Source organism: Prosopis cineraria, unplaced genomic scaffold (genome assembly GCF_029017545.1).
Source record: "Prosopis cineraria cultivar Desert tree isolate PC_DT_omini unplaced genomic scaffold, ASM2901754v1 PC13, whole genome shotgun sequence".
Taxonomy (NCBI): domain Eukaryota; kingdom Viridiplantae; phylum Streptophyta; class Magnoliopsida; order Fabales; family Fabaceae; genus Prosopis; species Prosopis cineraria.
In genome coordinates this window covers 19,506,705-19,533,289 of record NW_026555344.1, presented here as the reverse complement: position 1 = coordinate 19,533,289, position 26,585 = coordinate 19,506,705, and the positions used below count along the sequence as shown (strand labels likewise).

The following is a 26,585-nucleotide window of genomic DNA, read 5'->3' as shown; positions in this document are numbered from 1 at the left end:
AGTATCTTGATACAATATTAAAGGGAGAATGCAAGCCAAAAAATCATTACTCCTAAATAATGAAAGATGTTCTTAAAGTTTCCTACTTGATTGTAGGCAACTTGAAATGGCAGGTTGGTGATGGAACAACACTACAAGAAAATTATGATTTAGTGAGGATTATATTCCTCGCTAAATCTGACTTATTCCTTGCTAATCATGATTTAGCGAGGAAATTATTTCCTCGCTAAATTCATAGCTAAATGACGGGTCGCTAATAATTAGCAAAAATAATGCTTTCCTCACTAATTTAGCGAGGAATTAGCGAGGACTTAATTTCCTCACTAATAGTAGCGAGGCTATAATTTCCTCACTAATTTGTCACTAATCTTATATTTTTAGCATGGCTATTGTGAGGAATGCTATCCTTGCTAAAATTAACTAGGAACCAATTCCTCGCTATTTCCTCGCAAATTGGTTTAATTGGGGAGGAATAATTTCCTCATTATTTCCTCATTGAATTGCACATTAGTTTTGTAAGAATCAAAATTTTGTTTATAAATAAATCCAATTCAATCAAGCAATTGACTCACAAATGAAATTTTTATTAACAAATAATTCAATCCATAAACAAGAACTACATAAGAAATTTAAAAGTACACAATATATAAGTTTGCCACATTATAATCCCTACCCAATTTAAAGTACACATATACTGATTAATATATCTGCAAATTTACAAGAAGAGGGAGGGTAGGAGTTCTTGAAAACAACAGATGAGTGTGCAATAGAAATCTGAATTAGACTATCCAAATTGAGTTTTTGGGTAGCATTGTATATATTCTTTGCAGCAACCAGAAGAGCTCCCCACAAATTAAAGTCAGAAGCAAAAATCTCATTTCCCACAACAATCCCTTAAATACGTGTACCAGGAAGAAACGCCTGTACATTTTCCTTCACCCAATTCAAAGCATGGTCTAAGTTGGAATTCATGTCTTGCAACTATCCATTGGGAAGTCCAATTACAAGTTCAAGACCATTTTTACTGAAGGCATTGAGAACAGTATGATCAGCATCATAAATTCTAACATTTCTTATTTTTGTAGCTCTGAGAAGTGTAACAACTTCATCTGGTGAGGGAATATTATTTGCAATTCTCCCATAATTGATACCATAAGTTCTAGTAAATCCTTACACAGTATTGGGTGCTGAAAACCAAAAGAGACCAATTCTATTAAGATGATGCCTCGGCCATATATTATCACATATTGGAGAACAAGTATACTCAATATCAATTGGCTTAAGACAATAAGAGAACTAGCATATTAATTAGCAAAATTAGAAACTAAGGGATGCACAGGACAGGAATCAATTAATAGTTTCACCCTTTTGACACTTGCAATTCAAATTTAAATACTCAAAAAAGGGAAGACAATTATAATTGGAACAATGATAGATAGAATTCAAGTAATAATCAATAGTAAGAAACAGTGGTCACTGGTCACAGCTGAAGGAAGTAAACACGCTTGTTGGAATTTCAAAAGGAAATCAAACTGGCAAAGAAGCACTATGAACAAGAACTTACTCGCGATCTAAGGCAAAATTTCAGTAAAAAATACCGCACCAATAAGACAAGAATCAAAGATGTCGATACATAAAGGGGAAAAACTCAACAAAACTCCAAACAACTTTAATTCAATTACAAGCTTTGAAACCAAAAATGAAAAGCAAGAAAGTACTAATTAGAGTGAAGACGACAAATAACATCAGAAGGAAAGAGACAAACAATTGCAAACTTGTCATCGCCTGGGAAAGAAAACAGTGAAAGGCAACACAATTTTCCATCAGAAGCCATATGTAGGCTGGTGGAGTGGGTTAACACATGGTTAGAGTCGAGATTCGAAACAGTTTCTATGCACTATTTCTTCTTCTTACACAGGCATGCCATGCCATAAGATGAAGATTCCCTTTCATTTGCTGTCGTAAGAACTAGAGATTCTCTGCCTCCATTACTCCATTCTCTTCCTCTCTCCCACCTTCAATATCAAAGAAATGATCTTTCTCAGTTTAAATAATGAATTGAAGGAGAAGAGAAACCAAAGAAAAGAACTTCAGCAACAATTCTATGGAATGTGAATGTTGATAGGGGAAAGGGAAGAGACAGTGACATACCCGTGAGGAGCAGAGCAGAGATTAGTCAAAATCTCAAAAACCAGAGGGAGTAAGCTATATAGATCTAAATCTGATTTAGAGTTCATACTACCAAGAGAGCAGGGAGGCTGGGATGATGAACCTGGGGGAGGGAGGAGCTTTACTGCTTAATGAGAGGCGCTCTCTTTACTCGCACTCACAAGGGCATGAATGCAAGGTAAGATTCAAGAAGGTGAAAAGGAGGAGACGAAGCTTGATGGATGATAATAGTGCTCGCAAGGACACAAACGAGAGGCAAAATTTGAGAAGATAAGAATGATGTGGAGGCAAACTTCTAGGCTAGATCAGAGCTCGACGAATGATGACGGCGTTGGCTAGGTCACGAAGGTGAGGTGAGAGAGAACAAGAAGGTAATAATGATGAAGAAGAGGGGATTTCTGAGAAAGGGTTATAACCCTACCATACCAATATGTGGTATAGCTTGGTAATGAATAACTCAAGTAGTGAGTAGTAGGCAAAGTTTCCTGAGTTGATACTTGATATTGGGTCAGGGTTCATATGAAAAAAAAAGAAAATTGAAGGGAATAAGATTCGGTTTAAATTTTAAATAAATAAATTGAAGGGAGTGGGATGGGTCAATAAAATTATGGAGAAAATATAATTTATAAAGTAAAAATAATTATTTACATATAAGATATTTAATATTTTTGAGAAAATTATATATAAGATAACATAAATTTTTAGAAAATATTTTTTTATATATAAGACAATATAAAGTAATATATTCTTTTTGGAAAAATAAGTACTTGTAAAAAAATAAATACAAGTTAAAACCTTTTTTATTCTTATTATTATTTTTTATTTTACTACTGACTTTTTAGAGAGGAATGACAATTCCTCTTTAATTCCTCGCTAATTAGATAGAATCATATTAGTTCACTAATTCCCTTTCTATTTAGACCATTTAGAGAGGATTATATTTTTTCTCACTATTTTTCCTTGCTAATTAGACAAATTAGAGAGGAATATATTATTCCTCACTAAATTTCCTCACTAATTTTTTTTTTTTTTTAGAAATGAAGCAAAATTTTCTCACAAAATTCCTCGCTAATGCAGTAATTTAGAGAGAAATAATTAAGTCCTCGCTAAATTTCTTTGCTAACCTGACTTTTTCTAGTAGTGCAAAGATTCTAGTTGACCATGTAAAATGGTCTCCCTTATGAGACAACTTGGCAGGTATAAGTTTAACCATAGCTAATCTTATTGATAAGGATAAGCAGCATGGGATGAGCAGCATATTTCTTCTCTTTATTGCCGCAGAATCAAGGAGGAGATTATAGGCACATCTTTTTCATTCTTCAGTTAGGATGGTCGTCTGATATGGACTAAATCAGTCAGAGGCACTTATTCTGTTAAAGCTAGTTACAAGATTCTCATAGGGGATTACTTAAATGCTAATAAGTCTGCACAAGGGATCAACTAGAAATTCTTCTGGAAAATAGATTTGCCTTATTGATTATTGCTATTTAATTGGAAAGTTATGAATGAGACTATCCTCCTCATGTACTTCAGAAGCATCGTCGTCTTATCACAGCCAAGTGCCCTTCTATGTGATCAAATGAAACATTTGATCATATTTTTCTCTTTTGTCATTTTTGTAAGAGCTATCTGGTATGCTTATGATATTTCCATCTAGTCAAATACTTGGGAAAACATGAAAAGCTTCAGTTCTTCATGGGTAAATCAAGTTGAATCAGAATCAAGTAAAATGATGAGCATCTGAAAGGAGATCCTTATGATTATGTATTTTATTTGGGAAACTAGGAATCAACCTAAGCATCAATCAAAGGAAGCTCAACCATTGCAGATAATTCAAAAATTAGAATGGCACCTTTCAACTTTTCAAGTGCTATCTTGCGAAGAGAAAGGAATGTTCATCCGAAATAGAGCATCCTTTTCACGACAGTTGCAATTAGCGAGAGCAATCCAAAGATTTGGATGGTTTTTCTTCATAGACTTCAGGAAGGTAATGCAAAGATCTAGTCAGAAAATTAGGGAGATCAAAATCCTTATTTACATGGATTTTATCTTTCTTAATTTTAGAAAAAACAGATCTCCAATTCAAAGCAATCCTTTGGTATCTTTTTTAAAGGAGTTTAGATATATATGCTTTTAAATGGGTTACTGACTTAGATGACTTCAATCCACCTACTTTTATGGATATCACTCTTACTTTTAACAATTTGAAGATTATTAAAAATATCCTTGATGAAAGAAATTCAGGTCCTGAGATTTTGATGCGCAACACTGATTTGGATCATCTACTAAATCTCTTCAAAAATCATTGGCTAGAAGAGTTCACAAACAATTGGAAACAATGGCGAAAAAGTTTAGATAATTGTAACCCTTTATCTGCTGATTTTCATTTTCCTATATGATTTTTATTTTCAGTTGTTACTATTAATGAAAAAAATATAAGGTAAAGATGTATTGGAATATTAATATAAATTTTTTAACTATTTCACCAAATAAAAATCTTAGCCAGAAATCAATGAAATTGTCTGAAAACATGCTTTAGTTTTCCACTTTTCAACCTAAAAAAATTCACTTGTAATCGAATTTAGTTGTAATAGCCCATAATAATAATAATAAGAAGAAGAAGAAGAAGAAGAAGTATAAGTATATATTTAAAGTTGGTGTTTAATAATAGTTATATTAATTTGGGAACATGTTTAGTAAGAGAAGTGTTGTTAGAGTGGAAGCATGCATGCTCGAATATTTGAAGATCCCAAGTGTCACACCCCAAAAATTAAGGCATGACTAGCACAGAATATGTGTGTAAAACTCATATCCCTTAAGCCTTGAACAAATATACTTTCAACCATGCAAAACTATAAGCATATATTTATTATTATTATTATTATTATTATTATTATTATTATTATTATTATTATTATTTATTATTATTATATAAAATTTTTAAAAGAACTTTCATGTAAATTATTTTTATATAAAATTTTTAAAAGAACTTTCATGTAAATAAGTCCTCTTGAAATGAATGACAAAGAACAATAATAATCAAATAAAAGGATCTCACTCCCTACTAACATATATACAATTTTTAAAGAAAGATGAAAATCCTACTTACATTATACGTGGAGCAGTTAGGACTAGTCCCTGAAATGAATACAGGGTTCAAATTTTTATCAAGCAAAACTTGTTTGAAATAATTCTTCAACTCCATTTTAGTGATAGAATGCCTCAAGTAACACATTGATATACAAGTTCAACTTATACTACCTGAAGCCAAAAATATGTTTTCCAGTAAATAACGTCCCAATAATAAATAATAGAATATAAATAAAATGAAAGATTCGAAATAGATATGTAAGTTAAAGAAACAAAAATTTCCATAAAAATTCCATAAGCTTCATAATAAGATGTCTCTATAAAAATTCAAAGAGAATCTCAAATCATTGAACTATTGTAACAAATGATAATATCACTTGATTTCAAGGAAACACATGAATGAAATAAATATTTATAAAAAATTACTAAATAAAAATCAATGGAATATAAAATCATAAAATAATTGGATTCATAATTATAGGGACTTATCAGAACAATTAACAAACGTGGACACACAATCCACAAGGATAACTAACCAAACGCGGTTTATGCCATAAAAACAAATGTGAAAACAGAGTCTACGAGGGTAATGCTAATCAAATGTGGCTTGAAGCCACAAAACAAACATGAGTAAGATGCTCACGAATAACCATCCTTTCGTTCCATGTGCATTGGCCATCGCACGGGACTAGCACTTCCTATGAACACCCTACTAGCTAAGTGTACCATGGCGCGTTAAGAGCTAACAGAAGTGCTGTTAGCAACCAGTGTTTTGTATAAAGTTCCTTTCTTAAAACCATTTTCAAACATGTGAGAAAATCATCACTTTCAAGATACAGTTCTCTTTTTCAAAATCAAACTCGCATGAATACTTTTAAGTATTAAAACTTGCCAGAATAAAATTTCATATCCAATGCTCATGCTTGCATTTATCGAATAATAAAAAAAATTTCAAAGTCAAACTCGTAAGAATCATTCTTTGTATCAATCCAATATTGGATAAAATAAAAATATCATAATCAAAGTCCAAACTTAATTTAATTGATCAAATAACATTTCAAAACTGATAAAGGTGATTTCACAAAATAAAGAAGTTTAATAAACAAACTATTCAATAACCACATCATTGTTACTAAAACAATTTGCATAAAAATGGACTGTTGTAGTAAAGGAAATCTTTATTGAAAAATCAACTGGGACGCTATCCATTTATTTGTGATATTTTCAAATATTAAAAGTCACCCTTTACAGCTTTAAATGAATCTTCTTTGCCACTTCAACAATTTCCCTTCTCAAAATCTCCTATTTAACATATAATAGAGTTTTAAGGGACTCTCAACAAACCTATTAAAATTTCCTTTCATATTAACAAAAGAAAAATATAACTACAATAAATTTAAAACTCTTAAATCAGGATCTATACATAAGGATTTCTTCCATAGTCATTAAATTCTTAAATCAATCCAATTTATACTTTAAATCCTTCGATCCTTATAATACTGTATATATATATACACTTTCCCATCCGAGACTTTGTTTATATTATACTTATCCATCTAATTTGTCTCAGGCACAAATAGCTAAATTTTAATTGAGATATATAAATGCATGCACACCTAAATTTTTATCATCCTAATATTTTGAAAATATTATAATTCCCCCATTTAATCGAATCTCTTATGGCATCCCAAAATAAGTCATAAAGGCAATACCATGATTTATAAATCAACAAGAATACAACTCACGAATTTCATTTGTCTCACAATAATTTTATAATAAATCTTTACTTGTAAATTTTTAAGTTAAATTCAACCAAACAGCACCCGAAAACAATCGTACTTCTCACTATTTTTAATAATAAAAAAATAAAAGAAATACATAATCAAGCAAAACCCTCATAGGGCATTTTATCAAACATTTTACAAGTATGAATCTTTTTTTTTTCTTTCTTTCTCTTCTCTTCTATGCAAATATCATCCCAACAATTCCTGTCTAATAATTATAGGATGCTAATCCTTGAATAAATTCAACTTGCTTAGATTTCTACCACACATAACTTCATATAGTTCATGAAATTAAAGAGGAAAACTCAAAATTTAAAATCATCATATTTCACCCACGCACATAAATCTAGCAAAGAGGGACACTTTTTATAACTACAACTACTAAAATGTGCACACATGGAATTAACAAAAAGTAGTTTGAAGCATCAAACCTGAGGTGGCAACGGCAGAGATAGGGAAGAGGAAAAGAGTCAACAGAAGCAAAGGAAGAAGAAGCTCACGCATCCGTGGCAGCACCTATAGCGACCCACCAACAGAGAAAGAATAAGAAGGAAGTTTTTCTTTTTCCTGATCACCCACAGCCTCAGGCGACTCAATACGTCACACACACCAACAGCAAAGAGACGACATGGGAGATGGAGTAATGACGAGGAGGATGATGGTGATGCGTGGGAATGGAAGAACCTGATACGCTACCCCATAACAGCACATACAAGAAAGGAGATGAGTTTTTGGCCACACAAATCACCGGCGATGACAGTAAGCGGCAGAAGAAACAGAGGAAAGTCAAGACAGGAAGGCTAAGCTCTCTCTCTCTCTCTCTCTCTCTCTCTCTCTCTCTCTCTCTCTCTCTCTCTCTCTCGACCAGTCTGGAATTTTTGAAAAACAGAGGTGAAGTGGAAGCCTGATTTATATCTGCCATTTTCAATTTTTTTTCAATTTCCTTTTTTAAGGGGCAAAAATGGTAATTTGAAACAACAAAGGAAAAATAAAAATAAAAATCTCTAATGCAAAACTTTAATGATAAGAACCAACAAAATTTTCACGAAACCACCAATGCATGTTGTTATTATTATGATTTTTTTTTCACAATTTTTTTTAAAATATAATAAAATTATCTTATTATTTAATCTAGTTTTATTATTATAATATGAATTATTACACCAAGTTCGAATTCCCAGTGTAAGAAATGAAATTTTTATTTTGCTTTGCTCCTTTAAAATTACCAGAATACCCTTGCTCCATCAGATATATTTTCTTTCTTCTCTCTCTTATCTGAATCGATTTACAGAGTGTGAGAGGGCGATAGAAAAGTCCAGAACTCTGGTGTAACTTATCTCTTCATCCTTCTATGTCTCTATCTGTCTTCTCATTTTCAGTGGTCGTTGATAAGAGTAAAGGTTGTCATAGCTCTTGAATTTCTAACAGGTTCACCTTCGTTTCTCCCCTATTCGGCATTAAAAGAATCTCCTTTTCTTTTCTCTATTTGTTTGCCATGGTTCAAGTTAGCTAAGTTGCTTGGTCACCGACTAATCTTCTCCTTCATATTCTCAGTAGTCACCGGCTAGAGTAGAGCTTGAGCTGCACTGGGTTGATATGTCCGTGCTTCTTGTCTCTATTTTTTTTCTTCATTTTCTACTCTGGTTCTATCTATATCATCACCTTCAAGCAGTAGCTGGACGAGGAACCGAGTTGCTGGAGCTACAGTAGTGCTGTAATGAGTCTGGACTATTGCTGTTGATTCATTTGCTGTGTTTCCTTGAGAGTAGAGTCCAATTTTTTTTGCTCCCCTGTTCTGCTACAAGCTTCATTTTTCTCCTTCCATAACGTGCAGCAGCATCGATTTTCTCCTCTATTCAGCATTTAAGGACCTTCTTCTCCCTTCTTTGCTGTACGTTGCTGTCTGGATCAGTCAAGTTGAGGTGAGGAGTTTCAATCCTTGTATCATTAATTTTGCTGGGTTGTGAATGTAGGCTTTTGTTGCTGTGCGTGAGAATATAAGTGATGTGTGTGTATGTGGAAACGCAGAAGATAGTGTGTGTGTGTGTTGCTGTTACTGCTCGGTTATGTGTAGTCATGACAACTTCAGATTTTTTTGCTGTCGCTTATACTGTTACGTAGAGAGGAGAAGACAAAAATTTAAGCAAGAAACCCATCTGAACTTAGTGACAATGTATGATAAATGTGGGTTGGGGGTTGAAATTTTAAAAATTCATCCTTCCTTGTAATTACATGTGCATACATAGAAAGGAGTGTTTTAAATTAATAGATATTGTAGTTGTATAATCAAGGAAAGTGATTGAATTAGTGATAATACTTGAACCGATTTTAAATCATAAATTTGGTTTTAAATTTTAGATGAGGATGGTTAATTTGGAATTGTACTAAAGATTGGGAATTTATGAAATTATTTTTTTATCCTGATAGGGGATGAGAAAGAATGGGACCCTGATCAGAATTAAAAGAAAAGATATCCTTGAAAATTTGAAGTTCTGACAAGTAAGTGAATAGCATTCCATTTAATTTATTTTTTTTAATAGTCTTTTTCTTGAAATATTTTATTCTTATGAATTATATTAATTTTGAAAATTATGAAACATCAATGAAGGACAAATGAGTTATGATATGTGCATTTATTGATTCTTGAAAATATATTTCTAAGATGGATGAAAGCATTTATGTATGGTTGTTAAACTTTGAAATTTATTAGCTACTTAATTAATGCAAGTTTATGATTTTCACAAATATTAAGATTTGAAACAGTTTATGCGAGTTTGATATCAATAATGATTATTTATTTCAATGATAATTATTTTTCTCGCATGTTTGAAGCGTGATTTTAAGAGAACTCGAAACAGAACACTGCTGCTAATGGCAGTTCCGTTAGCTCATAGTGCGCTGTGGTTAATCACTAGCTAGTTTGTTTTATGAGTTTTATTCTCACATTTGGTATTCGTGGGCTTTGTACCCACATTTGATTTCATGGCCTGAACCACATTTAAATATTTACCCTCATAGACTGTGCGTCCACGTTTGTTTCGTAGCCTCAGCTGCGTTTGGTAACTCACCTTCGTGGACTGGTGTGTTCACGTTTATTTTCGTGACATAAGCCGCATTTGGTTATTTACCCTCGTGGACTGAGTGTCCACGTTTGTAACCTATTTTGTTGAGTTCTCAAAATTTTAAATGTTGATTAATATGTGTTTTCAAAATTTACATGATTTTGACTCGCAATTTGTATCACTTTGAGTTATATGTGAACATATTATTTTCTTTAAGCATGATAACATAAATTTTTTTCAATTTACTCTTATTTTACAAGTATGGTTATGACTTACATGCTTATAAATTTTGGTGAAATTACTTTTAATTATCTGACACTATTATTAGATATTGTTAATTTAAATTTTAAGAATTTTACCATGGGAATGCTATTCACTAGAAAAATTATTTGGCCTCAAATTTGTTAGTTGATGCCGATCCCACCATTGACCTTAAAAAGGGCAGAATAGCTACAGTGGGTGAAAGTTTTGGATTGGTATTGTTTCTTTTAATATAAATATATAGTTCGTATGTGTTTTTGATTTAAAGGAAAGATTAGATGCTCCATATAGATTGTTGATGGATTTGTTTTGTTTTGTATATTGGATGCTGGCTGGAAGGAGCTACGCTTTTGATTTATGTTATTATCTGTAAAAAAATTTTCCTGTAGAATTTTCAGGAGATCCTATTTACAGGGAAGGTTCTGTTGAAATTTCTACAAAAATGTCGACACTTTCTTATGATAATGAGTTTAAAGGAATTATTTTAATTCTCATGTGATTTAATTAAATTTTATTCTTTTTTTTTTATAAAATAAAATAAATGTTCATTTTGAGTTTATGGAAATATGTGAATGGTTCACACCTGTGTCGAACACCTTTTATTTATGCGACACGAGAGTTAGTAATAACTACCCACTAGCGAATGTCAATTAGCTTGGCTGCTTATTAAATTGATATATACCTGAGGAAGGGGTGGTGACACTATACGGTGATTAAATTTGCTTCTTCACGAGCTGCAAGATATCTATGAAGAGGCAAAATGTATTTATTTTTAGCTGGCGACTAAGGTAAAGAAGTAAAAAACAAATGTTTATTTTTCATGCTTATTCTCTATGTGAATACTGTATTTTGTCTAGATATTTTTAAATAATATAAATATAATAATAAATTCAACCAAAAAATATAAAAATACAAAAATAAAATTTAATTCTTTTTAGGATTATATTTTTAAGATAAATTGTTTTTTAATTAATAGGGTTTAATTTTATAATCTTTTGGTTAGAATTTTATTTCTTTTAATTCATTAAAATAACCAAAAAAATATAAAAAATACAAAAACAAAATTTAATCCTTTTCTGGATTATATTGTCAAAAAAATATAATAATAATAATAATAATAATAATAATAAAGAAGAAGATAAATATATTAGTCTTCAGAATCAATTTTAAAAATATTTTTAAATCTTTTAAAATATCTTTCAAATTATCTCAACAATTAAAAATATTAGGAATCAACTTTTGAGAGTTAACTATTTTTGCTTTTTCTTAAATCTTGTTGTTTTTCATTTTTAAAAAAAAAAAACAGATGTTCTTGTTTAATTCAAATTAGAGCTTTTTCAATCTAATTTTTGGAATTAATTGACATAAAAAAAAAGAGAAAGCATTATATATATATATATATATATATATATATATTACATGGGATGGTGAAGCACTGATGATTCAGCGTTTCACCCGCAGCCTAAAAGCGTTCGGCCAGCAGAGAAAAAGAACAATGAAGGCGAAAAGCAAAATTAAACAAAAAATAAAATAAAAAAGGAAAGCATCACGTGCATGGCAATTAGAAGTGCCTAGCTTCAGCGACAAACGCAGTCTCCAGTGCAGAGAAACAAAAACACAAAGCATGCACACAGAACAGAAACACAGCATAGATGAAAAATAGAGAAAGTAGAAAGCAGATGCAGAAGAATAGAAACGAAACACACGAACACAGCAACGCAGAGAGAGAGCAGACTCGCCACACGTAAAGTAAAGAAGAGAAGCGGATGAAAACACAGAGGAAGGCAACAAAAAAGCTTCACTTTACAGAAGAAACACATGCACGTTGCAGAAGAAAAGAAAAAGAGCAGAGACACAGCACATACATAGCACTCACAGACGAAAATGTAGAGAGAGAGAGAGAGAGAGCAGACTCGACCACACGCAAAGCAAAGAGCAGAAGAGAAGCTCACAAACGCAAGCATAGGAGTCAAAGAGACGAGCTACACGCAACAGGACTTGGGATCTTCTTCCACCTCACACATAAAACTCGACGCAGTGAAGGGGAGGTAGAGGACCTGTTATTTTTGCTTTGGATTTTTGAGGGGGTCTGAACAGAGACCGAGGACAAGAGAGAAGCTTTGAGAGGGAGAGTCAAAAAGGGACCGAAAGAAAAAATAGAGACCGAGGGCGAGAGAGCACCGGTAGAGATGGAAAAGGTTGGAGCGAGAGAGAGACCAAGAACAGATCAGGATTATGCAGCTGAGACCGTTACTTCCGTTGACAATCTCAAGCTCAAGATCATTAAGCAGGACTAGAGAAATGGCATGCGGGTTAAAGTTCTTATGAAAATGACTAAGCATGGACATAGAAAGCAAGCTTGGAAAGGGTCTGATTCTAAGAAGAATAGCACAAGAACTAGCCGTGTATCTGAGTTAACAGGAGGTGAGGACAGACTCCAGAGAAGCTTCTTCTTCCTCCTTCCTGTTCATCTATTGTTGACTGTAGTTTGTCTGCCATTATGGGTACGCCGGAGTTGTTTTTATCGCTGCAAGAGGTTTGATTTGTTGTTTCTTTCTTCCTCCTTTACACAGCTATTAGTCTGCTCTACTTTTCTTTGTCCTGTGTCGTCCTTGTTCTAATTCTTACAATAGATATACGTGGGAGTTTGTGTTGATTATGCTGTTATGGAACTGATTCTTCATGAGAATTTGCTTGTGTTGAAATAAAGAGATTTGGAAGCTTTGAAAGTTTAAGTATTGATCATGAATATTTAGAAAGATATTTGAAGAGGAAGTAGCTTTGTATTATTGTGTGAATATTGTCGCCCATAGGATGTTTGTTAAAATGTATAAAAGAGGAATTGAAAGGATTCTTATGCTTGTTAGACCAAGGTTACATTAGATCTAAAATATACTTTTTTTTTAAACATAAAAGAGCATATGAACTGAATCTGATTTTTTTTTAATCTCTTTGTTTCTTAAAGTTAAGACATCAACTTGATTTTGATTTCTACGGAAGATAAATTGGTTGATTGATGATAATGATGATAAGTGAATCTTGTTTATTTTAATTGTTAGATGCTATTACCACTACTCTCGTTATTTCTTTTTGAAAGCCAAATTTGAACATTAAGCCAATTTGAAAAATTTTAAAGAACACATCCTCAAGTCAAAAGAAGAGTAAAGTGTCAAAATAGTTTCTTTTCTATTCCTTTGAATGCTAAATTCATATATATTGTGCACTGATTGCAAATGCAAATATCTTAATTATCTATTTGTTATGTAAGATTTTAAGAATCTCCACAGGCATTTAAAATAATCTTATATCGTGAAAATTAATAAGATTTTGCAGGTATAAGGGTCACTTTTATATATAATAATATGGGTTCCTAAAACTCATCATTAAAATTAATTTTTTTAATTAATTAATAAAATATTTAAGTCTCATGTAAGATTTTAAGAATATTCATAGATAATTAAATTAAGTTCTTTATTGTTCTCACAGATATCATGTTTCTCAATTTATATGATAAATAAATAAATTTTGTAAATAAAATAATAAACATTTTTTAATAAAATTGATTAATTAAATTAATGTATTTGTATAATAACTATTAAAATAATCATTTTATCCGTGTAAGTTAATAAGACTCTGCTGGTATAATGATTACGATTTTTATCATACTTTTTGTCATGAGTGATAAAAGTCCCCGTTGACACATTGAATAAATTTTCAATATATAAAAAAAGAAAAAATTAATCTTTTAGTCCCTTAACTTTTAACTCACTTGTAATTCAATTCCTTAACTATAATTCGCTGTGACTCAATCTCTCAATTATAACTCACTACGACTCGGTCCCTCAACTTTTGATTCACTTGTAATCAATTCCTTATTTTTCAATTTTTTAAAAAATTTCCTTATCAAATAAAGGAGATAAAAGAAATGCTCATGTATTATTCTAAAATACCCTTCTCTTTCTCTTTAATTTGAGATTTAGGCTAAAATGAAAAAAGAGAATTTACAAAAATTGAGGGATTGAATTATAAGTGAATCAAAAGTTGAGAAACTGAGTCATAGCCGAGTCATAGTTGAGGGATTAAATTATAAGTAAATTAAAAGTTGGAAGACTAAAAGATTAATTTTTCCTAAAAAAATATTAAAATAAAATATTTTGTAAATAATCTAAGATTTCATATTGTAAGGAAAATATAGAATTTTAAAAGGCATTAAAGTCATTTGAATGTCCACGAGTGACAATAAGTCTCTATAGGCACATTAGAAACTTTTTTTTTTTTTACATTACTTTTCTATATTGACAAAGTGAATCTTCAAAATAAGAAAAAGTATAATAACGAAAATCTTTTCAAAATATAAAATGGGAGTAAGAAAGTGAAGTTAAATTATCTTTACAAATTAAAACACACCAACTCACATTTTAGAAAATTGTTTTGTTTGTAATTGGTAAGTTATTTTCATTTAACTTTCTCTTTTTTGAAAATTATAAATAAAGAAAACCATTGGCACTAATCATTATCCCGAACTACGTGAACTTTAATCCCCATCACAGGATACGTAGACCTCAGAGCCTAATTCTAAGTCAAATCCTTCCTTGTAAATAAATAAATATTTCTCATTTAATTATTATCTTTTTTTATATCAAACACATGAATAAGAAAGGGATAATTAAAATAACTTTAAAATCATATTAATTGAGCATAACAAACTTTAGGTAATCGTTCTTACGAGTGGATGTTGTGGGGTGCCTAATACCTTTCCCATACTCAATCGACTCTTGAACCTATTTTTTAATTTCATAGACCATCTTACCTCCTTTAATTGGTTTCTCAAGATTTTCCTCAAAATTTTGGTGGCGACTCCCATATGACTCCTTTAATTCATTCTTCTTTTTGAAGGTCGAAGATTTGCTTTCTCATGCGGTTTGTGTCACATTTTCAAGTGCGACACTCTATCAATTAAACAAAAAGTTATAGGAAAAACATAACAATAGATTGCTATGCTTTGATTGTGTTTTGTTATTTTTGATCCTATAGTTTGATCAACCTACAATGTAAATCTCTATAATTTTAAAAATGTATATAAAGATCATGAGATTATATTAAGGGAAAATCACATTCAACTCCCTTCAAAAAAATTAATCACAAATAAGGACTAATGCGAAATATATTGTTGTTAAAATGAGAATATGACTTATTTTTTTTTAAATGGGACTTGTTAGTCCTTATCTATGATCCTTAATGAGGGCAATATTTGATTCTCCCTTACACTAATAGAGGTAGTCTCATTGTAACCCTGCTAGTCTCTTTGTTTAGTACGGTAATTTTTAGATATAGTTAATTATATTAGGAATTTTGTTCCTTAAGTGTCTCATCATACTTGCCAGCTGTGTAGACTTTTGAGAAAAAATCTACTCCGTTGAGGTTCCATCCAAACAAAAGCTGTTCGCCACTTAAAACAAATTTGTTAGCAAGCATAATTGTGAATAAAAGGCAAATGGGGGGGGGGGGAATTTACTTTCATATTTGGCTTAAATAGAACATTGGAGACGAATGTGAGAATAAGTACACGTTTGCAAAGGGTTAATAGTGTTAGATACATATAAATAAAATTAACTCTATTGATGCTAGCTCATAATCTTATATATATTTTTAAAAATTACATCGACATTGCAAATGGATCAAATTAAATAGACTGAAAACAATGAAATAAAATTACAGGGATTAACAACAAAATGCAATTAGAGTGCAGGACTGATTGTTGTATTTTTCCAAAATTATATAATCTTGCGATGATGAGCAAATGCTGTGTGTGTCCTCTCTATCTTCATATTTTCTCTTTCTGTAAGCTAAAAAGTGTAATTACTGTTTGGCTTTGCTGCATGGTTTTCTTTTTTCATTCTGATTTAGAATTTGAGGTGGATCGAGCTGACTTGTATGCCCTGTGATGTGAGCAAAATTTTACTCGATCCATGATTCACGGATGAGCGGAAATATGAGAGAGAGTTAGCGTCTAATGTTACAAACGTTTGAAAATTTAGTGACTCATGAGATATATCAAATTAAAAAATTTAGTGATTGAAATTTAACAGGGTTAAAATTATTGGATTAAATAACTAATTTTTTCAAATAGAAGGGTGGAATGTGGAGCAAGGTGAAAGAAGTGAAATTGAGATTGGCATATTTATTTATTCATTTATTTATTTTTAAAGAAGACGTCCCATTTGTGCACCGAACGGCTCTCGTAGTCAAAATATTATATATATATATATATACACACACACACACATACTCCCTCCTTTTAAAAATGTAAGATATTTTTTAAGGAGTTCGATGTTAAAAAATGTAAAGCATTTTTAATCGTTTCGAAATGTAATCGTTACCTGTTTTCTAAAAGTGCCCTTATTAATGGTGACTTTATACTAAATACTAAGAGAAATAAATATAAAAAGATAGGGTTAGTTTGAAAGTAGATAACTACTTTATCGGGGTGAAATTCAGTTAAAAATAACTTACATTTTTTAAGAAAATGAGTATATACATATATATATATATATATATATATTTTAACCTACCAAAATATTTTATATTGAAAAATGTCTTTTGGGTATCACAGTGTATCATTTCCACACAGACGTACTTCATTTGTCTTTGAATCAGATACGGACAAGATTTGTCATCGGCCATCTATATTCTGGATCTGAAAGCGGAAAACTTTCCAAGAATGATCGTGGAAAATAATATCTGGGCTCCCCGCGTCGTTATCAGCGACCTGGGCATCAAGTTCTGAATTTATGATTACATTTAATATCTGGTCTCCTCTCCCTCATTGATCAAAGCTATGGAGAGAGAGAACCAAACGGCATCGCTAAGTTCTCCTTTGATTCAAATCTCAGGAGAAGATGGATTATTCTAAGTTGACACAGAGCGAAACAAGCAAAGAGGATTAGAAACAAGTCAGGTTCTTGAAGAAGTGAGGAATCTGTTATGGCTATCAGGGCCATTGATATCTGTGAATCTTTTAAATTATTGCTTACAAGTTATATCAGTCATGTTCGTTGGGCATCTAAGCAAATTGGCTCTCTCCGGTTCCTCCACGGCTACATCTTTTGCTTCGGTAACTGCTTTCAGCTTATTGGTGAGTTGAATAACTCCTGACTTCTACTTTACTTAAATAACTTAATTTTATGCCTTCTAATGATAATGAATAAGATTCTTAGTTTTGCAAACTTTCTGAATGCTTTATAATAAAGTGATTTGAACACAGAAGGTGATAAGTGATGATATTATAAATCCAAGATAATAACTAATCAGTAACAACTAATAACTAATATCTTGACTTGATGATCTTAGAGAAGAGGGCTTTTTCTAGAATTATGTAAATTCCGATGGCAAATGTATCACTGAATCTTTGTCTCTATTAGGTTATCTATTCATCTTAGTGGATCAAGCTTGAATATAAGCCCAGTTATTATAACTGTGCATGCATCATCTTCACAAACCACCTGGTGTGGGTGGCATATATGAGAAGCCAATGTGTGAAAATTGACTCACTCTATATATTCTCCCGAATGAAAACTTCCCTCCCTTTTCTCTCTTCTCTCTATTCATATTCTGTGTAGTAAGAACCGAATTCAATTGTAACTCTGTTCCTGCCACTTGTGGAAATATAGCTTTTTAAATCTACCTTTGAAGATCAGTTAATGTCACAAACGGGTTAGAAAGCGGTACTGTCTAGACGGGTTGTGGCCTTAACAAGTTTAGAAAATAGGACTTTCTAGACTGGTTGTGACCTTAAACTGGATTAGAAAGTCTTTTTTTTTATTATTATTATTATTATTATTATTATTATTATTTTGCTTTTTCTATGGCACTTTCTAAACTGGTTATAAAATCTTGCACTTTTTAAACCGCCCATATCTAAATCGGTTTTAGAACCAATTTAAAAAGGCATTTTAAATCGGTTTACAGGGCTTCTTTGCCCACTCGTGACGTAGAGATAATCCAGTGCGCAGGTATGTTTCCTCCTCCTCTTTCTTACTGTCTCTAACGATGTTTTTTCTCTCGTGGTTCAAACAGCAAGGAATGGCAAGTGCATTGGATACCTTATGTGGCCAATCATATGGAGCAAAGCAGCAGCACATGTTAGGGATACACATGCAAAGAGCCATGCTAGTTCTTATGATTGTTAGCATTCCACTTGCCATTGTTTGGGCCAGGATCTATTCTAAGTGCTTTAGGCCAAGATCCTGAAATATCCGCAGAAGCAGGACAATATGCTCAGTTCATGGTTCCATGTCCTTTTGCTTATGGTCTTATACGATGCCTAAGCAGATTCTTACAAACCCAAAATATAGTGTTTCCAATGATGTTTGCTTCTGGAGTTACTGTGTTATTACATATTCTTATATGTTACATTATGGTATTCAAATCTGGACTAGGAAATAGAGGAGCTGCATTGGCGAATGCTACATCTTACTGGGTTAATGTTTTGATATTGTTATTGTATGTGAAGTTTTCTCCTTCTTGTGCTAATAAAACTTGGTCGGGGTTTTCAAAAGAGGCTCTACATAACGTTCCCACTTTTCTGAGACTTGCCATTCCTTCAGCTATTATGGTTTGGTAATGTCATTTTCGTATGATGATTTTTAATGTTTTGTTCGATTCACAATATTAATTGCCTCATGCATGCACAGCTTGGAAATGTGGTCATTTGAAATGATGGTTCTCTTGTCTGGTTTACTTCCAAATCCAATGTTGGAAACATCAGCTCTCTCTATATGGTTAGTTTCATCTCACGAATTTGAATACTTTTCACAATTATTCTTATTCTTACTTGATGTCATTAAGGGCTAAAGACAATTTTTTTTCTCTAATATTTTTTTTTAGGAGTTTTGGCACCTGTATTGAATGGTAAGACAATATCCCTCTTAAACAAATTTTTTATCCCTCTTAAACAAATTTTTTTCAAAAGCAAAATCACCTTTTTGTCAGAGGCCCATTATATTCTCCTTTATCTATTAATATGGAATAATTGTGAAGTTCACGTATAGTGATAGTAAGACATTCTAACCTATTATACTATAGTTTCGCTGCGACAATCTAGCCCGGTTCTTGCCACTATCACTATACTTCCAACTCCTTTGCCCCATGTTAGATGGTCAAAATGGGTTGCAATGCCTTGCTATCACCATAAGTAGGCCCCATAACTATTCCACATTAACAGATAATGAAAAAAGATGACAGATCTATAATAGAAGGATGATTTTGCTCTTAAAAAAATTTTCAAGGGGGAATACTACCCAATCATTCAGTACAGACTGCCCAACACTCTTTAGAAAAAAGTTTATAGGAAAAAATGGTCTTTGACCCTATTATCAATATCTCAATCAACCTAATCTTGCTCTTAATTATCAGCCTTAACACAGCTGCAATTGTATGGATGATTCCCTTTGGACTCAGTGGAGTTGTAAGGTGATAATTGTTAGTAGTGCTTATGAAGTTTCATGATTGTAACATAAATTAATTAGCAAGCATAACTATGTTAAATATTATGTTATTCTTTGTAGCACTCGTGTCTCAAATGAACTTAGAGCTGGTCATCCACTTACTGCTCGTTTAGCAGTGTTTGTTGTGCTAGTAATGGCCATTATTGAGGGCATCTTAATCGGAATGGTTCTAATGCTAATACGAAATATCTGGGGATGTGCTTATAGTAACGAAGTAGTAGTAGTCAAATATGTAGCAACCATGCTGCCAATTCTTGCCATATCCAACTTTCTGGACGGACTCCAATGTGTTCTTTCAAGTTTACTTCTTCCTCAAGTGTTTTCTATTCTTTCCTGTTCTTACAGGGTACTTTGTAAAAGGATTATTTGATCCTTAATATAAGATACTTGACAATGTATGCATTAATTACAATTTTTTCAATACTACCTATGTTTAAAATCATTAAATATGAGAAAAATGTGATGAAAATTTAAAAAAATTTCACTTAAATAAGGGTAAAATTGAAAATTTTTTATTTGTAGACAAAATTAATAACTTAACTACTAACAAACATTGGTCCAGTTGATAATTAAGGATTTAGTTTATAATTCACAAGGTTGTAAGATCAAATTTCACTGCTAATATGAAGACCTTATTAATAGGTAATTTGTAATGACCCAAAAATTTCAAATACATATATATATTCTCTCAATTTATATTTTATTTAAATTAGTTTTATGACAAATGAAAAGTGACGATTTAGTAAAACTTATGCTAATAGTTTATTTGAAGGTCCAGAGTTTGAATTCTTTTGATCAATAGGCTAAATTTTATTAGTTTAAAATTTTGGAAAAAATTACAAGAAGTGCCCATTTCTCTTATGTTATTAAAAGAAAAAGCTGTGCCCCGTCTTGTAATTTTTACAATTTTCTAATAGTCAGATTTTTATTCCCCTCCCCTCTCGGTCAGACGCACAGAAGGATGAAAAAAGTTTCGAGATCCTTCCACTCAAGCTTCACCGGTGCCAGCTTCCTCTGTTCGTCTTCGATTTTTCTGGCGAGCTGTCATCGTTTTGTCTCCAGTCAAGTCTTCCCCATTTTCTTTCCTCTTCTTTTCTTCTTTTTTTCGGCGGTGCACACGCGTTCTGGACCAGAGGAAGAGAGTTGGAAAATTTTTTCTTGATTCCAGTAGCTTCGAACTTCAGATCCGAAATATCCTTCCTATCATCTTCCTCTCCGTGGTCTTATCCTCTAGCTAGTCATAATAGCGTGCTTGTCGTCGCCTAGTCGTCTTCCTCGTTCGATGATCTACCTCCTTCACTCGCGGCTGCGTCGTTGCTGGTGCGTGGGAGCTGATTCATGGAAGTCGAAAAAAAACTGGTCGGAGCTGCTACTGATGCTTCTTTTTATTCTTGGTTTGATTTTGCTAGCTATGTTCTTCTTTTTTCACATGATGCATTAGATTTTCCCTCCCCTGTTCAGCTTAAGGTGCGATTTCTTCTCCCTTTCACTGTCTTTGTTTGGAAATTTCTGGTACAAGAACTTCAAGTCTTCTCCATATTTATTTTCGTGCGAGCGGGTGTGTGAGTTAATGAATTGAGTTGCAAAAATTTTCTCCTCTGCTGCTGTTGCTGAACGTGACTGGTTGTATATATGTGTATAAAGGAAAAGCTTGATTAAAGATGAAATTTGTGGTCGTATAAGGGAAGGAGAAGATGGAGTGGGTTTGAATTTTAATTGAAATTCATTATAACATTGCTATTGAAAATTTTAAGGAAGTGATATTGAGGAAGAAGAGATTAATATGAGCTTAAATATTGATACCCATAAATTGTTTGATTAATGTTTGAAGAGTTTTTGCTTGACTGTGTATTTTCTAAAGTTCTAATGATTGAGGCAAAAAGGATGATTGATTCAAATGTTATTTAGTAGAGTTTTAATTTGAGCATTGCAAAGGAATTTATTTAAGAAGTTATTGAGGTCTTATTTGAGTTTTGAATTGTTGAGAGTTACAAAATTGAAAGGTTATAAAGTACATTATCATTTTGGAAGTTATATTTGAATGTTTGGAAATGGTTGGGTAATAGAATTAAAGGTTTCGTGTTTTATTGAATGGTTTGGAATGTTGCACATTAAATGTTTGGTTAAAAGCTTGAGAGAAAAAAAAAATTTTATGAATGAATTGTGTTCTTAAAAATTCAAAATTATTATTGTTAATTTTAGTTGAGTAGGTTCTCTCGAAATGGGGTCTTGTTGGTTTTAAAAAATAAAGTCTGTTAAAATATTATTATATATTATATATTATAGGATGTTTGGAAGGAGGGAAGCTCAAATAGAGTCATAAGAAATGAGTTTGGAGCCTTGAGGATACTACAGGTAAGTGGATAGCGTCCCAACTGATTTTTTTCAATCAAAATTTTCTTTACTAAAATACTATGTTTTTTTAAATCATTTTAATAGCATTAATGCGGTTATTAGATATTTGTTGATTAACATTTTTTATTTTGAGAAATTAGCTTTACAAAATTTGAAATGTTATTTGATCAATCAAGTCAAGTTTGAACTTTGATTATGAGATTTTTATTTTATCAAATATTGGATTGATACAGAGAATGATTCATGCGAGTTCGACGTTGAAAATTTTTCTTTATTCAATAAATGCAAGCATGAGCATCGGATATAAAATTTGATTCTGGAAAGTTTTAATGTTTAAAAGTATTCATGCGAGTTTAGTTTTGAGAATGAGAACTGTATCTTGAAAGTGATGATTTTCTCGCATGTTCGAAAATGGTTTTAAAAAGAGACTTTATATAGAACACTGGTTGCTAACGGCAGTTCCGTTAGCCCTTGGCACGCCATGGTACACCTAGCTAGCAGGGTGTGTATAGGAGGTGCTAGCCTCGTGCGATAGCCAACGCACGTGGAACGGAGGGATGGTTATTCGTGAGCATCGTATTTATGTTTGTTTTATGGCTTCAGCTGCATTTGATTACATACCCTCGTGAACTATGTGTCCACGTTTGATTCGTGGCTTCAGCTGCATTTGGTTATTTGTCCTCGTGGACTATGTGTCCACATTTGTTTTCGTAGCTTCGGCTGCGTTTGGTTATTTGCCATCGTGGACTGTGTGTCCACGTTTGTTAATTGTTCTGATAAGTTCCTATTATATGAATTTGATTATTTGGTAACTTTACATCCCATTGGTTTTAAATAGTAAATTATTTATAATTATTGATTTTGTTATTTGTTTCCTTGCAATCAAATGATAATATTATTTATTATGAGATTTTAATGGTTCGAGATTTTATTTAAAATTTTATAGAATCCTTTTTATTTTGAAATTTATTAAATTTTATAAAGATCGCTGTCTCTTTAACTTACATAATTATTTAATTTTTTCTTACGTTCAACGATTTATTGTTGGGACGTTATTCACTGAAAAAAATATTTTTGGTCTCAGATAGCGTAATGGACTGTGTACCTCCATTAGATCCTTAAAGGCATTTTGCTTCTGGACTGAAGTTGAGACACTATTTTGGTTAATTTCTATTTTGATGTAAATTAATATTTCATATATTGTATTTTTACAAATAATATTTTAGGTGCTTCACATAGATTATAGTTAGAGTTCTGATTCTATATTGTGCTATTTGATTGTTGTAGAGGAGAGGAGTTCTCTTTTGCTGAGTTGATGTCATAGATTGTGATGAAATATTTTTTTTTAGGTTCTATGTTTTCGGGGAGGTTTTGTTAAAAATTTTTACAAAAAGTTTAAGAATATTTTATTTTAAAAAAAATTGTTACAATGATTTTCTATCCTATTTTAAATGAATTAAAATATTATATTAAAGTTTCCTTAATCAAAGCTTAAGGAATATATGTTTATACAGATATCTCGTGCTGGTCACGTCTAATTTTTAGGGCGTGACACAATCTATAAGTACCTTCATAAGTGTTTTTTGTGCCTGAAAGCACGTCCTAACCCCAATAACTCTTAAGACCCCAGTTAGCTAAACTTTATTGTATAAAAAAAAATTAATAACTTAACTACTTTTTTTTAGTTTTGTTGAGGTAGTTTGATGTGCTTTATAATGTGAACTGGAGGGAGTATCACTCATTTTAAAATTTGTTTAATTAAGTGTTGATATGCATTTGGTAACTCTTATTGCTTGGCACAGCAAGAGGATGTGGTTGGCAGAAAATTGGAGCTTTTGTCAATCTTGGGTCATATTATTTAGTTGGGATTCCGTCGGCTGTCTGTCTTGCTTTTGTCTTCTACATTAGTGGCAAGGTGAAGTCCCTTCTTTTGTAGCATATTAAGTTTGGCTATTTTATTCAATGAGAATTGAAAAAAAAAAAAGAAACTTAGAAATATACAAATAACAATTAAATACCGTAAAATGTAATAATTATTATTTAGTTCTAAAGAACTTGTTTGGTATTTTAATTTTGACAAAATAACATATTTGTCTTCAGTGACTATTGTAGGAAATAACTATTTTGATATTGAATTCTTGATTAAAATAGAATAGAAAATGTTTTTCATTTCTTTTTATGAATTTTTGATTTTTAAACAAATTAGAAAATAACTATTTTTCTTAAAATGTCTACTTTAGTTGCACTTGATTAAATAACAAATTTGTAAAGAGAAAGTAATAATTCCCTATTCCATTTTTCATAACTCAGTCAAAATAGTCATTTTCTATAATAGTAATGGAGAGCAAGTTTATCATTTCGTTAAAAATTAAAAGAAAAACATAATCATTAATCTCTATAATTCATTGAGTTTTACTTTTAACTCCTGTAGCCTTTTTTTCAATGTTTTTAAACCCTATAATTTTAAAGATTGGGTGATGCTTATTTTTTAAGTCCTTATAATTTCATAAGGATTGAAAATACTAAAAAAAATTACAGGGATTAAAAATAAAATTCAGTAAAACTATAGGGATCAGAAAATATGTTTTTCTAAAATTAAATAATGTTAGACAAGTCCCTTGAAATTAAATAATAATAATAATAATAATAAGAATGATAATAATAATAATATTTCGTAGTATTTAATTATTATTATAATTATATTCCGGAAGTATTTATTTGCCACCATGCACGAAATTCGTGATAGACCGACCTGCACTAAATCTATTGCAAAAGGCCCAAATCCATAGTACATTTTCATATTTGTTTGTTGTGAAAAACAATACAATAGGCTGATTTCTTGTTATTTGCTACAACTAAAATATATGGTGTAGGGACTTTGGTTGGGGATCATATGTGCACTCCTCGTTCAATTGGTATCCTTATTAATAGTCACTATACGCACTGATTGGGACCAAGAGGTGAACATTCGATGTATATGTTTCATACCCTTTTCATGTCTTCGTCACGTGCTTAACCTTTCTTTTTGATCAATCATTTTATCTTTATAATTTTAACTTAGTTATAATATAGTTCTTAAATTTTTACTCGTTATAACTCAATCCTTATAAACATAATTCTGTTGTAACTTAATTTCTCAACTTATAATTCAATCTTATAGTTTTAACAATTTAAAATATTAGTCCCAATATTTTAAAAAATAAAAGTATAAAGATTAAAATTATATTAAAATTTAGGACTAATAATTTAAATTACTAAACTTTTTATTCTTTATAAAGATTATAAGGATTAAAATTTTAAAATATTTTTAATTTTTATAATTTTATTTTTTAAAAAACATAAGGATCAATATTATAAATGGCTAAAATTATAAGGATTGAGTTGCAAAAGTTTAAGCTTATGGAATAAGTTATAAAGGAGTTAAAACTATAAAAATTGAATCAGAATGAGTCAAAATTCAGAAGTTGAATTATAATTGAATCAAAACTATATTGATCAAATTATTAATTTCTTCTCTTTTTCCCTCTAAATTCTCTTTCAGGCGATGAAAGCTAGAGATAGAGTGTATGATTCGGCAACTATAGGGAGCCTGGTCTCGTGAAGCTGTCAGGCTCTCTATACGCAATGCATGCCACAGAAAGTATATGTGGAATTGTCAATGTTGACACTTTATGAAGCCAAAATGCCAAAACCTTTCACCATCTTGTTCGGCCTAAACATACCACAAAAAGTACTATATGTGGAATTCGCAATGTTTGGCCTCAAAAACATAATCTGATGCTGGAGCCACGTGATAATATTGATGGACAACATTTATGATGCCACTTGATCGCTTTTATAGCTTCAACATACGATGTAATTGAAGAAAGCTGGTTTGATTTGTGATGGCTAAAAACTGAAAGGTCCTTCTGATTCAATACACTGCAAAGAATAAAAGAAAGAAGAATTCAGGCCAAATCCTTATTTAAAAAAAAATGAGTAAATACGAAATTTTGTGGGTTAGCTCAAACCTCAGCTACTATTGTTGCGAGTTATAATTCGGTTTTAAAAAGAAGCGAGACATTTTAAAAAAATGAAAATGAAAATGACCTCACATACCATGATAAAATATAATTAAGTTCTCTCAAACGTCAAACAAAAGATTGAAGAAGAACAATCAGCAGAATTTTTTTTTTTAATTCTGTTACGTTTATAAGTAACCTTGATGGTTATTGTATTCATATTTATTATTTACTCTTTTGCTTTTATTAAATGCTTGAAATGCTATTAAATATTAAATTATTTTATTTTGAAAGTATATATATATATATATTTAATAAGGATGAAGTTAAAAATTTTGAATTTTTAGAGAAAATTAA

The 26,585-nt window shown here is 31.4% G+C and overlaps 1 protein-coding gene and 1 long non-coding RNA gene across 2 annotated transcripts; one reads left to right on the top strand and one right to left on the bottom strand.

The window, feature by feature from the left end:
* Positions 1–1,604: 1,604 nt before the first annotated feature.
* LOC129291516 (uncharacterized) lies at positions 1,605–2,620 on the bottom strand. The gene is made up of 2 exons (XR_008588696.1): positions 2,152–2,620; positions 1,605–2,015 (listed from the first exon to the last, which is right to left on the bottom strand). It is a non-coding gene; the product is annotated as an uncharacterized LOC129291516 (long non-coding RNA).
* A 14,404-nt stretch (positions 2,621–17,024) lies between these two features.
* On the top strand, positions 17,025–26,302 carry LOC129290536 (protein DETOXIFICATION 16-like). Its single transcript, XM_054927328.1, is given in 9 exon segments — positions 17,025–17,501; positions 18,443–18,579; positions 18,581–18,985; positions 19,060–19,146; positions 19,781–19,837; positions 19,933–20,171; positions 24,030–24,142; positions 25,101–25,187; positions 25,769–26,302. Coding segments are annotated over 9 exon segments (1,272 nt in total). The 5' UTR covers positions 17,025–17,414; the 3' UTR covers positions 25,829–26,302.
* Positions 26,303–26,585: the final 283 nt, after the last annotated feature.